The sequence below is a fragment of the Pseudophryne corroboree genome, chromosome 10 (assembly GCF_028390025.1).
Source record: "Pseudophryne corroboree isolate aPseCor3 chromosome 10, aPseCor3.hap2, whole genome shotgun sequence".
Taxonomy (NCBI): Eukaryota; Metazoa; Chordata; class Amphibia; order Anura; family Myobatrachidae; genus Pseudophryne; species Pseudophryne corroboree.
Window position 1 is genome coordinate 312,301,964 of NC_086453.1, and position 15,803 is coordinate 312,317,766.

General features: G+C 47.6%; 1 protein-coding gene across 1 annotated transcript in view; it reads right to left on the reverse strand.

Annotated features, from left to right (window-relative positions):
• The window catches only part of RBM7 (RNA binding motif protein 7), a 52,035-nt gene extending 40,129 nt beyond the window's left edge, over nucleotides 1-11,906 (reverse strand). The window contains exons 1-2 of the mRNA XM_063943471.1: nucleotides 11,710-11,906; nucleotides 3,586-3,748 (exon numbers count right to left, since the gene is read on the reverse strand). Of these exons, the coding sequence (XP_063799541.1) occupies nucleotides 3,586-3,748; nucleotides 11,710-11,799 (253 nt within the window). The 5' untranslated portion in view covers nucleotides 11,800-11,906. The remainder of the gene's footprint in view (nucleotides 1-3,585; nucleotides 3,749-11,709) is intronic.
• Nucleotides 11,907-15,803: the final 3,897 nt, after the last annotated feature.

Below are 15,803 nucleotides of genomic sequence, written 5' to 3' on the forward strand. Positions count from 1 at the left end.
ATATTGAGAATCCAATCGTGCTGCCGCAACACTACCCGAGATAGTGCTACACCGACCTCCAACTGTTCCCTGGATCTTACCCTTATCAGGGAATCGTCCAAGTAAGGGATAACTAAAATTCCCTTCCTTCGAAGGAATATCATCATTTCGGCCATTACCTTGGTAAAGACCCGGGGTGCCGTGGACCATCCATACGGCAGCGTCTGAACTGATAGTGACAGTTCTGTACCATAAACCTGAGGTACCCTTGGTGAGAAGGGTAAATTTTTACATGAAGGTAAGCATCCTTGATGTCCCGAGACATCATGTAGTCCCCTTCTTCCAGGTTCGCAATCACTGCTCTGAGTGACTCAATCTTGAATTTGAACCTCTGTATGTAAGTGTTCAAAGATTTTAGATTTAGAATCGGTCTCACCGAGCCGTCCGGCTTCGGTACCACAACAGTGTGGAATAATACCCCGTTACCTGTTGCAGGAGGGGTACCTTGATCACCACCTGCTGGGAATACAGCTTGTGAATGGCTTCCAAAACTGTCTCCCTGTCAGAAGGAGACCGATAAAGCCGACTTTAGGAAAACGGCGAGGGGGAGACGTCTCGAATTCTAATTTGTACCCCTGAGATATTTGAGACGGGCCCCCCACCGTGCCTGATTCTGCTTGTAAAGCCCCAGCGTCATACTGAGGGCTTGGCAGAGGCGGGAGAGGGTTTCTGTTCCTGGGAACTGGCTGATTTCTGCAGCCTTTTTCCTCTCCCTCTGTCACGGGGCAGAAATGAGGAACATTTTGCCCGCTTGTCCACGAAAAGACTGCGCCTGATAATACGGCGTCTTCTCATGTTGAGAGGCGACCTGGGGTACAAACGTGGATTTCCCAGCTGTTGCCGTGGCCACCAGGTCTGAAAGACCGACCCCAAATAACTCCTCCCCTTATTAAGGCAATACTTCCAAATGCCGTTTGGAATACGCATCACCTGACCACTGACGTGTCCATAACCCTCTACTGGTAGAAATGGACAACGCACTTAGACTTGATGCCAGTCAGCAAATATTCCGCTGTGCATCACGCATATATAGAAATGCATCTTTTAAATGCTCTATAGGCAAAAATATACTGTCCCTATCTAGGGTATCAATATTTTCAGTCAGGGAATCCGACCACGCCAACCCAGCACTGCACATCCAGGCTGAGGCGATTGCTGGTCGCAGTATAACACCAGTATGTGTGTAAATACATTTTAGGATACCCTCCTGCTTTCTATCAGCAGGATCCTTAAGGGCGGCCATCTCAGGAGAGGGTAGAGCCCTTACAAGCGTGTGAGCGCTTTATCCACCGTAGGGGGTGTTTCCCAACGCACCCTAACCTCTGGCGGGAAAGGATATAATGCCAATAACATTTTAGAAATTATCAGTTGTTATCGGGGGAAACCCACGCATCATCACACACCTCATTTAATTTCTCAGATTCAGGAAAACTACAGGTAGTTTTTCCTCACCGAACATAATACCCCTTTTTGGTGGTACTCGTATTATCAGAAATGTGTAAAACATTTTTCATTGCCTCAATCATGTAACGTGTGGCCCTACTGGAAGTCACATTTGTCTCTTCACCGTCGACACTGGAGTCAGTATCCGTGTCGGCGTCTATATCTGCCATCTGAGGTAACGGGCGCTTTAGAGCCCCTGACGGCCTATGAGACGTCTGGACAGGCACAAGCTGAGTGGCCGGCTGTCTCATGTCAACCACTGTCTTTTATACAGAGCTGACACTGTCACGTAATTCCTTCCAACAGTTCATCCACTCAGGTGTCGACCCCCTAGGGGGTGACATCACTATTACAGGCAATCTGCTCCGTCTCCACATCATTTTTCTCCTCATACATGTCGACACAAACGTACCGACATACAGCACACACACAGGGAATGCTCTATTGAAGACAGGACCCCACTAGCCCTTTGGGGAGACAGAGGTAGAGTTTGCCAGCACACACCAAAGCGCTATATATATATATATATATATATATATATATATATACACAGGGATAACCTTATATAAGTGTTTTTCCCCTTATAGCTGCTGTATTGTTAATACTGCGCCTAATTAGTGCCCCCCTCTCTTTTTTAACCCTTTCTGTAGTGTAGTGACTGCAGGGGAGAGCCAGGGGAGCTTCCCTCCAACTGAGCTGTGAGGGAAAATGGCGCCAGTGTGCTGAGGAGATAGGCTCCGCCCCTTTTTCGCGGACTTTTCTCCTGCTTTTTTATGGATTCTGGCAGGGGTTAAAATTCATCCATATAGCCCTGGGGGCTATATGTGATGTATTTTCGCCAGCCAAGGTGTTTTTATTGCTGCTCAGGGCGCCCCCCCCTAGCGCCCTGCACCCTCAGTGACCGAAGTGTGAAGTGTGCTGAGGAGCAATGGCGCACAGCTGCAGTGCTGTGCGCTACCTTGGTGAAGACAGGACGTCTTCTGCCGCCGATTTTCCGGACCTCTTCTGTCTTCTGGCTCTGTAAGGGGGCCGGCGGCGCGGCTCTGGGACCCATCCATGGCTGGGCCTGTGATCGTCCCTCTGGAGCTAATGTCCAGTAGCCTAAGAAGCCCAATCCACTCTGCACGCAGGTGAGTTCGCTTCTTCTCCCCTTAGTCCCTCGATGCAGTGAGCCTGTTGCCAGCAGGTCTCACTGAAAATAAAAAACCTAAACTAAAACTTTCACTAAGAAGCTCAGGAGAGCCCCTAGTGTGCACCCTTCTCGTTCGGGCACAGAGATCTAACTGAGGCTTGGAGGAGGGTCATAGGGGGAGGAGCCAGTGCACACCATATAGTCCTAAAGCTTTCTTTAGATGTGCCCAGTCTCCTGCGGAGCCGCTATTCCCCATGGTCCTTACGGAGTCCCCAGCATCCACTTAGGACGTTAGAGAAAGTGTGTTTAAAAACATATTGCCCCTAGCAGTATCACATGAATCGTTTTTCCAGTTTATCTCTGGATAGTTAAAATCTCCCATCACTACTATGTCTCCTACTCCTGCTGCTCTTTCAATTTGCTTTAGTAACAATTCCTCATCAGATGCGTTGATACCAGGCGGCCTATAGCATACACCCAATACTAACTTTTTTATTCCTTTTTCCCCGCATGCAATTTCTACCCATAATGTCTCGACAGTGTCTACAGTCCCCTCCTGAATATCTTCCCGTATATCAGGTTTTAAAAAAAGCTTTACGTAAAGACACACCCTTCCACCCTTTTTATTTAGTCTGTCTCCTAAACAGTGTATAGCCCTCTAGATTGACTGTCCAATCATGAGATTCATCCCCCCCAAGTTTCAGTAATGCCTATAATATCGTACTGTTTGCTTGCTGCAAGTATTTCTAGTTCACCCTTTTTACCAGTAATGCTTCTGGCGTTTACATACATACAACTAAGATAAGTATTTTCCCTTGCGTTAGGGACATCTTTCACCTTATGTAGCAATGATGACCTGTATCAATGGGTAAAAGTTCTAACGAGTTAGGAGACCTTTCCTGCTTCTACTATTAAAGAAATCTTACTCCATATACCTTCACATTTGATCATTTTTAGAACTTCTTGGTTACCTGATCTGAACTGAATTTTCAGGGGCCTCCCAAAGAGTTTGATTCCATTTAACAGACTCATTCCATAGGGAACGGATTCCTCATGTTTGAAATTGACAAAAGCAAACTGCTTTGACTTGCCGTCCTTGTCCTTTGGAATTTTGACATTAGTTGCAGGACCAGCCTATAAAGAAAGATGCAGTTAGCTAGGCCCACCAGAAAAGATGCAACTATACACATGGTTGCTAGGTTACTCAGGCATGCCAGTGTAATGTTTCCCTCCTCTCTCCCATGTACCCATCACATTTCAGGCAAAATATTCTAGGTACAGCGCTCTGTAATTAGTGTAGCAGTTACCATCACTCCCTCCCAGCACTCAGGTCAGGTGCTCACCATTCAATGCCCATCTGTGTGGAATTTGTATGTTCTCTCCATGTTTGGGGTTTTTCCCCCTCTGATGAAATGACAGTACTGCATGTGTGCGATACAGATGTGTGCTCATACACCTATCGCCTGTATGATATACGGCACGGTAGATGTTTATTCACATTGCAGACACAGCAAAACACCACTCAAAGTGTAGAAGAGACGCTGGACTGCGACTTCACAGGAACCAGTTTTAAACATAGAAAATAAGATTTTACTCACCGGTAAATCTATTTCTCGTAGTCCGTAGTGGATGCTGGGACTCCGTAAGGACCATGGGGAATAGCGGCTCCGCAGGAGACTGGGCACAACTAAAGAAAGCTTTAGGACTACCTGGTGTGCACTGGCTCCTCCCACTATGACCCTCCTCCAGACCTCAGTTAGGATACTGTGCCCAGAAGAGCTGACACAATAAGGAAGGATTTTGAATCCCGGGTAAGACTCATACCAGCCACACCGTATAACTCGTGATACTATACCCAGTTAACAGTATGAAATATAACTGAGCCTCTCAACAGATGGCTCAACTTTAACCCTTTAGTTAGGCAATAACTATATACATGTATTGCAGACAATCCGCACTTGGGATGGGCGCCCAGCATCCACTACGGACTACGAGAAATAGATTTACCGTTGAGTAAAATCTTATTTTCTGACGTCCTAAGTGGATGCTGGGACTCCGTAAGGACCATGGGGATTATACCAAAGCTCCCAAACGGGCGGGAGAGTGCGGATGACTCTGCAGCACCGAATGAGCAAACTCTAGGTCCTCCTCAGCCAGGGTATCAAACTTGTAGACTCTTGCAAAAGTGTATGAACCCGACCAAGTAACAGCTCGGCAAATTTGTAAAGCCGAGACCCCTCGGGCAGCCGCCCAAGATGAGCCCCTTTCCTCGTGGAATGGGCTTTTACAGATTTAGGGTGCGGCAGTCCAGCCGCAGAATGTGCAAGTTGAATCGTGCTACAGATCCAGCGAGCAATAGTCTGCTTAGAAGCAGGAGCACCCAGCTTGTTGGGTGCATATAGGATAAATAGCGAGTCAGTTTTCCCGACTCCAGCCGTCCTGGAAACATATTTTTCAGGGCCCTGACTACGTCCAGTAACTTGGAATCCTCCAAGTCCCAAGTAGCCGCAGGCACCACAACAGGTTGGTTCACATGAAAAACTGATACCACCTTAGGAAGGAATTGGGAACGAGTCCTCAATTCCGCCCTATCCATATTAAAAAAAAAAAAATCAGATAAGGGCTTTTGCATGATAAAGCCGCCAATTCTGATACACGCCTGGCCGACGCCAAGGCCAACAGCATGACCACTTTCCACGTGAGGTATTTTAGCTCCACGGATTTAAGTGGCTCAACCCAATGCGACTTCAGGAAATCCAACACCACGTTGAGATCCCACGGTGCCACTGGAGGCACAAACGGGGGCTGACTATGCAGCACTCCCTTAACAAAAGTCTGAACTTCAGGCAGTGAAGCCAGTTCTATTTTTGGAAGAAAATCGATAGAGCCGAAATCTGGACCTTAATGGAACCCAATTCTAGGCCCATAGTCACCCCTGACTGTAGGAAGTGCAGAAATCGACCTAGCTGAAATTCCTCCGTTGGAGCCTTCCTGGCCTCACAGCACGCAACATATTTCCGCCATATGCGGTGATAATGGTTTGCGCTCACTTCTTTCCTAGCTTTAATTAGCGTAGGGATAACTTCCTCCGGAATGCCCTTTTCCTTCAGGATCCGGCGTTCAACCGCCATGCCGTCAAACGCAGCCGCGGTACGTCTTGAAACAGACAGGCCCCCTGCTGCAGCAGGTCCTGTCTGAGCGGCAGAGGCCATGGGTCCTCTGAGATCATTTCATGGAGTGCTGGGTACCAAGCTCTTCTTGGCCAATCCGGAACAATGAGTATAGTTCTTACTCCTCTCCTTCTTATTATTCTCATTACCCTGGGTATGAGAGGCAGAGAAGGGAACACATACACCGACTGGTACACCCACGGTGTTACCAGAGCGTCCACAGCTATCGCCTGAGGGTCCCTTGACCTGGCGCAATATCTTTTTAGCTTTTTGTTGAGGCGGGACGCCATCATGTCCACCTGTGGCCTTTCCCAACGGTGTACAATCATTTGGAAGACTTCTGGATGAAGTCCCCACTCTCCCGGGTGGAGGTCGTGTCTGCTGAGAAAGTCTGCTTCCCAGTTGTCCACTCCGGGAATGAACACTGCTGACAGTGCTAACACATGATTTTCCGCCCATCGGAGAATCCTTGTGGCTTCTGCCATCGCCATCCTGCTTCTTGTGCCGCCCTGTCGGTTTACATGAGCGACCGCCGTGATGTTGTCTGACTGGATCAGCACCGGCCGATGTTGAAGCAGGGTCTAGCCTGACTTAGGGCATTGTAAATGGCCCTTAGTTCCAGAATATTTGTGTGTAGGGAAGTCTCCTGACTTGTCCATAGTCCTTGGAAGTTTCTTCCCTGTGTGACTGCCCCCCAGCCTCGAAGGCTGGCATCCGTGGTCACCAGGACCCAGTCCTGTACGCCGAATCTGCGGCCCTCTAGAAGATGAGCACTCCGCAGCCACCACAACAGCGACACCCTGGCCCTTGGAGACAGGGTTATCCGCCGATGCATCTGAAGATGCGACCCGAACCACTTGTCCAACAGATCCCACTGGAAGATCCTTGCATGGAACCTGCCGAATGGAATTTCTTCGTAAGAAGCTACCATCTTTCCCAGGGCTCGCGTGCATTGATGCACCGACACCTGTATTTATATTAGGAGGTCTGTCTAGAGACAACAACTCCTTAGACTTCTCCCCCAGGGAGAAACCCTTTTTTCTTGTTCTGTGTCGAGAACAATACCCAGGAACAGTAGACGCGTCGTAGGAACCAGCTGCGACTTTGGAATATTCAGAATCCAGCCGTGCTGTTGTAGCACTTCCCGAGATAGTGCTACTCTGACGAACAACTGCTCCCTGGACCTCGCCTTTATAAGGAGATCGTCCAAGTACGGGATAATTATTTCGTCCATTACCTTGGTAAATACCCTCGGTGCCGGGGACAGACCAACGGCAACGTCTGGAATTGGTAATGACAAACCTGTACCACAATTTTGAGGTACTCCTGGTGAGGAGGGTAAATAGAGACATGCAGGTAAGCATCCTTGATGTCCAGTGATACCATGAAATTCTCCAGGCTTGCAATAATCGCCCTGAGCGATTCCATTTTGAACTTGAACCTTCGTATATAAGTGTTCAAGGATTTCAATTTTAGAATGGGTCTCACCGAACAGTCTGGTTTCGGTACCACAAACATTTTGGAATAGTAACCCCGGCCTTGTTGAAGGAGGGGTACCTTGATTTCACCTGCTGGAAGTACAGCTTGTGAATTGCCGCCAGTACTACCTCCCTTTCTCCGAGGGCAGCAGGCAAGGCTGATGTGAGGTAACGGCGAGGGGGAGTCGCCTCGAACTCCAGCTTGTATCCCTGTGATACTACTTGCAGAACCTAGGGATCCACCTGTGGACAAGCCCACTGGTCCCTGAAGTTCCCGAGACGCGCCCCCACCGCACCTGTCTCCACCTGTGGAGCCCCAGCGTCATGCGGTGGACTCAGAGGAAGCGGGGAAGATCTTTGATCCTGGGAACTGGCTGTCAGGTGCAGCTTTTTCCTTCTTCCCTTGTCTCTGTGCAGAAAGGAAGCGCCTTTGACCCGCTTGCTTTTCTGAAGCCGAAAGGACTGTACCTGAAAATACGGTGCTTTCTTAGGCTGTGAGGAAACCAGAGGTAAAAAATTTTCTTCCCAGCTGTTGCTGTGGATACGAGGTCCCAGAGACCATCCCCAAACAATTCCTCACCCTTATAAGGCAGAATCTCCATGTGCCTTTTAAAGTCAGCATCACCTGTCCACTGCCGGGTCTCTAATACCCTCCTGGCAGAATGGACATTGCCTTAATTCTGGATGCCAGCCGGCAAATATCCCTCTTTGCATCCCTCATATATAAGACGACGTCTTTAATATGCTCTATGTTAGCAAAATATTATCTCTGTCTAGGGTATTAATATTGACAGGGTATCAGACCACGCTGCAGCAGCACTATTCATGCTGAGGCAATTGCAGGTCTCAGTATAGTACCCGAGTGTGTATATACAGACTTCAGGATAGCCTCCTGCTTTTTATCAGCAGGCTCCTTCAAAGTGGCCGTATCCTAAGACGGCAGTGCCACCTTTTTTGACAAACGTGTGAGCGCCTTATCCACCCTAGGGGATATCTCCCAACGTGACCTATACTCTGGCGGGAAAGGGTACGCCATCAGTAACTTTTTAGAAATTACCAGTTTCTTATCGGGGGAACCCACGCTTCTTCACACACTTCATTCACTCATCTGATGGGGGAACAAAACACTGGCTGCTTTTTCTCCCCAAACATAAAACCCCTTTTATGTGGTACATGGGTTCATGTCAGAAATGTGTAACATTTTTCATTGCCGAGATCATGCAACGGATGTTCCTAGTGGATTGTGTATATGTCTCAATCTCGTCGACACTGGAGTCAGACTCCGTGTCGACATCTGTGTCTGCCATCTGAGGTAACTGACGTTTTTTGAGCCCCTGATGGCCTTTGAGACGCCTGGGCAGGCGCGGGCTGAGAAGCCGGCTGTCCCACAGCTGTTACGTCATCCAGCCTTTTATGTAAGGAGTTGACATTGTCGGTTAATACCTTCCACCTATCCATCCACTCTGTCGGCCCCACAGGGGGCGACATCCCATTTATCGGCCTCTGCTCCGCCTCCACGTAACCTTCCTCATCCAACATGTCGACACAGCCGTACCGACACACCGCACACACACAGGGAATGCTCTGACTGAGGACAGGACCCCACAAAGTCCTTTGGGGAGACAGAGAGAGAGTATGCCAGCACACACCAGAGCACTATATAATGCAGGGATTAACACTATAACTGAGTGATTTTTCCCCCAATAGCTGCTTGTATACACATATTGCGCCTAAATTTAGTGCTCCCCCTCTCTTTTTAACCCTTTGAGCCTGAAAACTACAGGGGAGAGCCTGGGGAGCTGTCTTCCAGCTGCACTGTGAAGAAAAAATGGTGCCAGTGTGCTGAGGGAGTTAGCCCCGCCCCTTTTTCGGCTGACTTTTCTCCCGCTTTTTTTAGGAATTCTGGCAGGGGTAATTTATCACATAAATAGCCCTGGGACTATATATTGTGATGATTTGCCAGCCAAGGTGTTTATATCGCTGCTCAGGGCGCCCCCCCCCCAGCGCCCTGCACCCATCAGTGACCGGAGTGTGAGGTGTGCATGAGGAGCAATGGCGCACAGCTGCAGTGCTGTGCGCTACCTTGTTAAAGACCGAGGTCTTCTGCCGCCGATTGTCCGGACCACTTCTTGCTTCTGGCTCTGTAAGGGGGACGGCGGCGCGGCTCCGGGACCGAACAATCGAGGTCGGGTCCTGTGTTCGATCACTCTGGAGCTAATGGTGTCCAGTAGCCTAAGAAGCCCAAACTATCTCCAGTCAGGTAGGTTCGCTTCTTCTCCTCTTAGTCCCTCGCTGCAGTGAGTCTGTTGCCAGCAGATCTCACTGTAAAATAAAAAACCTAAAATATACTTTCTTTCTAGGAGCTCAGGAGAGCCCCTAGTGTGCATCCAGCTCAGCCGGGCACAAGATTCTAACTGAGGTCTGGAGGAGGGTCATAGTGGGAGGAGCCAGTGCACACCAGGTAGTCCTAAAGCTTTCTTTAGCTGTGCCCAGTCTCCTGCGGAGCCGCTATTCCCCATGGTCCTTACGGAGTCCCAGCATCCACTTAGAACGTCAGAGAAAGTCACAGATGAAGCACAAAAGAACTTGGACATAAGAGAAGCCTCTGCACGTTCTATAGCTTCCATTTGTTTTACTTATGCAAATAAGACTCACACTGAGGGGTCTATTCATGAAGCAGTGAAAAGAATGGAGAAGTGAGCCTGTGGCGAAGTTGCTCATGGCAACCAATCAGCTGCTCCGTACAGTTGTAAAGTATGCAAATTATAAATGTTACTTCAATGCTGATTGGTTGCCATGGGCAACTTCTCCACTGGCTCACTTCTCCACACTTTTCACTGCTTCATGAATAGATCCCTGAGTGTAAAAAGAAAAGAAAAAAGAAAGCACCGTGAGGGGCTGGGAGTGTAAAAAAAAAAAAAAAAAGAAAGCACCGTGAGGGGCTGGTTGGCGCAACTGAAGCCACGCTGTATGACAGCACATTTGCATGTCCATGTAGACTGTAAGCTCCATCAGGGCAGGTACTGTAATGAGTTACATTTATTCTCTGTACAGCGCTACATAAATTAGTGGCAAACGTCAACGATAATCAACGATAATTTTATTACCAATGTTATTAGAGTGATTTTGGCTTAACGGTCATGCTGATTCCACATACCTGTACTAGATTTTGATACAGACTAGAAACAAGAAAGTCACAACAGACGAAGTGAACCCTTTCCAAATACCAATGGTCGAATATTTATATACAGAGGGGGAATATTCTAGAATAATCGTAAAGTCAACACCTTGAATATTCACGTGTCACCTTCTAGAATGTTCCGATTTCACGGCTATGTTTATTATTCAGAGTAACCATTATATCAAAAAACAGATGAAACATCCCTGGCAGCTTCACACCTTCCTCTTTATGTTTAAAACCGACTAAAACATACCAGGGTACGGGTATAAATGGTCGACCATGTTAAGGTCAACATTCATTAGGTCAACCACTATTGGTCAACATGGACTAATAGTCGACAAATGAAAATGGTCAACACAGGAAAGGTCAACATGGATTTTTTATTTTTTTTTAAACATTTTTGGTGTATTTTTTCCCCCCGTAACATGACCAGGAACCCCAATTAGTGTACCACATCCCCTTGCTCGGCACAGTTTACCGTTCCCAGTCTTAAGGTGGGTACACACTATTAGATATATCTGCAGATCAATTGATCTGCAGATATATCTATGTACGGATCGGGCAGTGTGCTGTGCATACACACAGCCCGATCCGTCGGGGGACTGACGTCATGAACTGGGCGGGCGCCCGCTCGCGCCCGCCCAGTTCACCTGTCAATCACCGCCGGCCGCCGCAGCATGTGTATGGGCGGTCGGACGACCGCCCCGTACACACACAGCGACGCGCCAATATATCGTTAGATATATTGGCTGTCGGCTGTGCTGCGCGGCCGACGCGATACGTCTGTGAACGACGGAGTTCACAGACGTTTCGCCCGTACACACTGGCCGACAGTCCCGCGATGTATCGGCCGTTCAAGAGAACGGCCGATACATCGACCAGTGTGTACGGGCCTTTAGTCCACGTGGATGGTAAATTATGAAAGTTACAAATCTAATTATTATTTATTTTGTTTAATTGTATTTTATTTAAAAGCCATGTCGACCTTTTCATGTGTCAAACCAATAGTGGTCAACCTAATAACTGTCGACCATCCAAACGAATACCACATACCAGTAGCAGGAAGAACACTGCACACAGCGACATCTAGCGGCCTACAGGGAAACTGCAGCAGATGGCGCTACCGTCTCTCTTCCTGTTCGCCCGTTTAGCACATTGTTCCCCCGCATCCTATTTGTAGCTTACTAACATTCTCACCCACCCCCAGCCGGAACACTACAGACATATGTGACCACCTATAGAGCCGCCGTATGCGCCCCCCCTTACCTGCAGGAACAACTCGAACAAGATCTCCTCGGTGGCCCTGGGGTCTAGGTTCCCTACGAACAGCGTCCTGTCTGCCTCGGCGGCGCCCATCTCTCCCGTCCTGTATAATACAGCGGCAGCGACCGGCGGATGACGCAGAAGCCTGAAAGCCGCCACTCAAGTGACCGCGCAGCGCGCACCGGAGTAACGTCACCGGACCACGTGACCTAACTTACGGAGCAGCAGAGAGGGCGTGGCGCCTGAGAATGGGCGGAGCAACAGGGAGGGTGGACGCATGTTGTAGTGTATGTGTGTCCTTTTTTAGTGCAGTGTGGCTGCTGTGGGGTCATGCTGGGATTTGTAGTGCCACAGCTCCTGTCCTGCTGACATTAGTGTCCTGTCTACTGTGCAATGATTTGCAGCCTGCAATAGTTCTTCTGCTTCTTCCTCCTCTTCTTCTTTCTTTGTAGAGCATGTGGGCCTGCGTAACGAGGCTGAAGTTAGCTTCTTATTCGGCCAGCTTCTTATTCACTTCTTATTCAAGCTCCAGCTTCTTATTCAGTTCTTATTCGAGCTCCAGCTTCTTATTCAGATCATTCAGTTTTGCAAGGGTTAATGAGTCTTGGGCATCACATTTGACAACTGAAATTCACAGAGTAGGGTCCCTTTCATATGACCCACATGTATTTTGGCTTGCCCAACGCTGGTTTGGGCATGAAATACGCTGGCAAAGTGGGCACATACACTATAATTCACCATTTTGAATAAGTAGCTGTAGTTTTGCAAGGGTTAACGAGTCTCGGGCAACAATTTTGACACCAGATCTCAATAGAGTCAGGTCACTTGCATATGACCCACATGGATTTTGCCTGGCCCGACACTGGTTTGGGCATGAAAAACGCTGGCAAGGTGGGCATATACACAGTATTATGAATTACTATTTTGAATAAGTAGCTGTAGTTTTGCAAGGGTTAACGAATCTCGGGCAACAATTTTGACTGCTGAAATCAACTGAGTCGGGTCACTTGCATATGACCCACATGGATTTTGCCTTGCCCAACACTAGTTTGGGCATGAAATACGCTGGCAAGGTGGGCATATACACAGTATTATGAATTACTATTTTGAATAAGTAGCTGTAGTTTTGCAAGGGTTAACAAGTCTCGGGCAACAATTTTGACAGCTGAAATCAACTGAGTCGGGTCACTTGCATATGACCCACATGGATTTTGTCTTGCCCGACACTGGTTTGGGCATGAAATACGCTGGCAAGGTGGGCACATACACAGTATTACGAATGACTATTTTGAATAAGTAGCTGTAGTTTTGCAAGGGTTAACGAGTCTCGGGCAACAATTTTGACACTTGAAATCAACTGAGTCGGGTCACTTGCATATGACCCACATGGATTTTGCCTTGCCCAACACTGGTTTGGGCATGAAATACGCTGCCCAAGTGGGCACCTTAACACTATCATTTTCCATTATGAATAAGTAGCTGTAGTTTTGCAAGGGTTAACGAATCTCGGGCAACAATTTTGACACCTGAAATCAACTGAGTCGGGTCACTTGCATATGACCCACATGTATTTTGCCTTGCCCAACACTGGTTTGGGCATGAAATATGCTGCCCAAGTGGGCACCTTAACACTTTTTTTTCTATTATGAATAAGTAGCTGTAGTTTTGCAAGGGTTAACGAGTCTCGGGCAACAATTTTGACACCAGAAATCAATAGAGTCGGGTCACTTGCATATGACCCACATGGATTTTGCCTTGCCCGACACTGGTTTGGGCATGAAATACGCTGGCAAGGTGGGCACATACACAGTATTACAAATTACTATTTTGAATAAGTAGCTGTAGTTTTGCAAGGGTTAACGAGTCTCGGGCAACAATTTTGACAGCTGAAATCAACTGAGTAGGGTCCCTTTCATATGACCCACATGTATTTTGGCTTGCCCAACGCTGGTTTGGGCATGAAATACGCTGGCAAAGTGGGCACATACACTATAATTCACCATTTTGAATAAGTAGCTGTAGTTTTGCAAGGGTTAACGAGTCTCGGGCAACAATTTTGACACCAGATCTCAATAGAGTCAGGTCACTTGCATATGACCCACATGGATTTTGCCTGGCCCGACACTGGTTTGGGCATGAAAAACGCTGGCAAGGTGGGCATATACACAGTATTATGAATTACTATTTTGAATAAGTAGCTGTAGTTTTGCAAGGGTTAACGAATCTCGGGCAACAATTTTGACTGCTGAAATCAACTGAGTCGGGTCACTTGCATATGACCCACATGGATTTTGCCTTGCCCAACACTAGTTTGGGCATGAAATACGCTGGCAAGGTGGGCATATACACAGTATTATGAATTACTATTTTGAATAAGTAGCTGTAGTTTTGCAAGGGTTAACAAGTCTCGGGCAACAATTTTGACAGCTGAAATCAACTGAGTCTGGTCACTTGCATATGACCCACATGGATTTTGCCTTGCCCGACACTGGTTTGGGCATGAAATACGCTGGCAAGGTGGGCACATACACAGTATTACGAATGACTATTTTGAATAAGTAGCTGTAGTTTTGCAAGGGTTAACGAGTCTCGGGCAACAATTTTGACACCTGAAATCAACTGAGTCGGGTCACTTGCATATGACCCACATGGATTTTGCCTTGCCCAACACTGGTTTGGGCATGAAATACGCTGCCCAAGTGGGCACCTTAACACTATCATTTTCCATTATGAATAAGTAGCTGTAGTTTTGCAAGGGTTAACGAATCTCGGGCAACAATTTTGACACCTGAAATCAACTGAGTCGGGTCACTTGCATATGACCCACATGTATTTTGCCTTGCCCAACACTGGTTTGGGCATGAAATATGCTGCCCAAGTGGGCACCTTAACACTATTTTTTTTCTATTATGAATAAGTAGCTGTAGTTTTGCAAGGGTTAACGAGTCTCGGGCAACAATTTTGACACCAGAAATCAATAGAGTCGGGTCACTTGCATATGACCCACATGGATTTTGCCTTGCCCGACACTGGTTTGGGCATGAAATACGCTGGCAAGGTGGGCACATACACAGTATTACAAATTACTATTTTGAATAAGTAGCTGTAGTTTTGCAAGGGTTAACGAGTCTCGGGCAACAATTTTGACAGCTGAAATCAACTGAGTCGGGTCACTTGCATATGACCCACATGGATTTTGCCTTGCCCAACACTGGTTTGGGCATGAAATACGCTGCCCAAGTGGGCACCTTAGCACTATCATTTTCCATTATGAATAAGTAGCTGTAGTTTTGCAAGGGTTAACGAATCTTGGGCAACAATTTTGACACCTGAAATCAACTGAGTCGGGTCACTTGCATATGACCCACATGGATTTTGCCTTGCCCAACACTGGTTTGGGCATGAAATACGCTGGCAAGGTGGGCATATACACAGTATTATAATTTACTATTAAGAATAAGTAGCTGTAGTTTTGCAAGGGTTAACGAGTCTCGGGCAACAATTTTGACAGCTGAAATCAACTGAGTCGGGTCACTTGCATATGACCCACATGGATTTTTACATAGAAGGCTATCAGCACCCCATCCGCCGCCCTTGGATGGGGGGGACAGCCTCGGGCTTCACCCCTGGCCCTTGGGTGGCTGGAGGGGGGGACCCTTGATTTAAGGGGTCCCCACTCCTCCAGGGTACCCCGGACAGGGGTGACTAGTTGGTGATTTAATGCCAGGGCCGCAGGGACCAATATAAAAGTGTCCCCCTGCTGTGGCATTATCTCTCTGACTAGTGGACCCCTATGTGTTTTGTCCCCCGTATTTTTTGAACCAGGACCAGGCGCAGAGCCCGGTGCTGGTTGTTCAAATATGGGGGAACCCCTGTCAATTTTTCTCCCGTATTTTTACAACCAGGCTGGTTATACATAGGAGGGGGGACCCCACGCAATTTTTTTCCTGATTTATACCTCTTTCACACCACTTCCCACTGATAAACATGCACGGATCTCACAGATCCATGCATGCCTATCAGAACACGGTAAAAAAAAAGCAGGTCTATTTTAAAACTGCTTTTTTTTTATGTTTGTATTTTTTCACGGCAGTGTT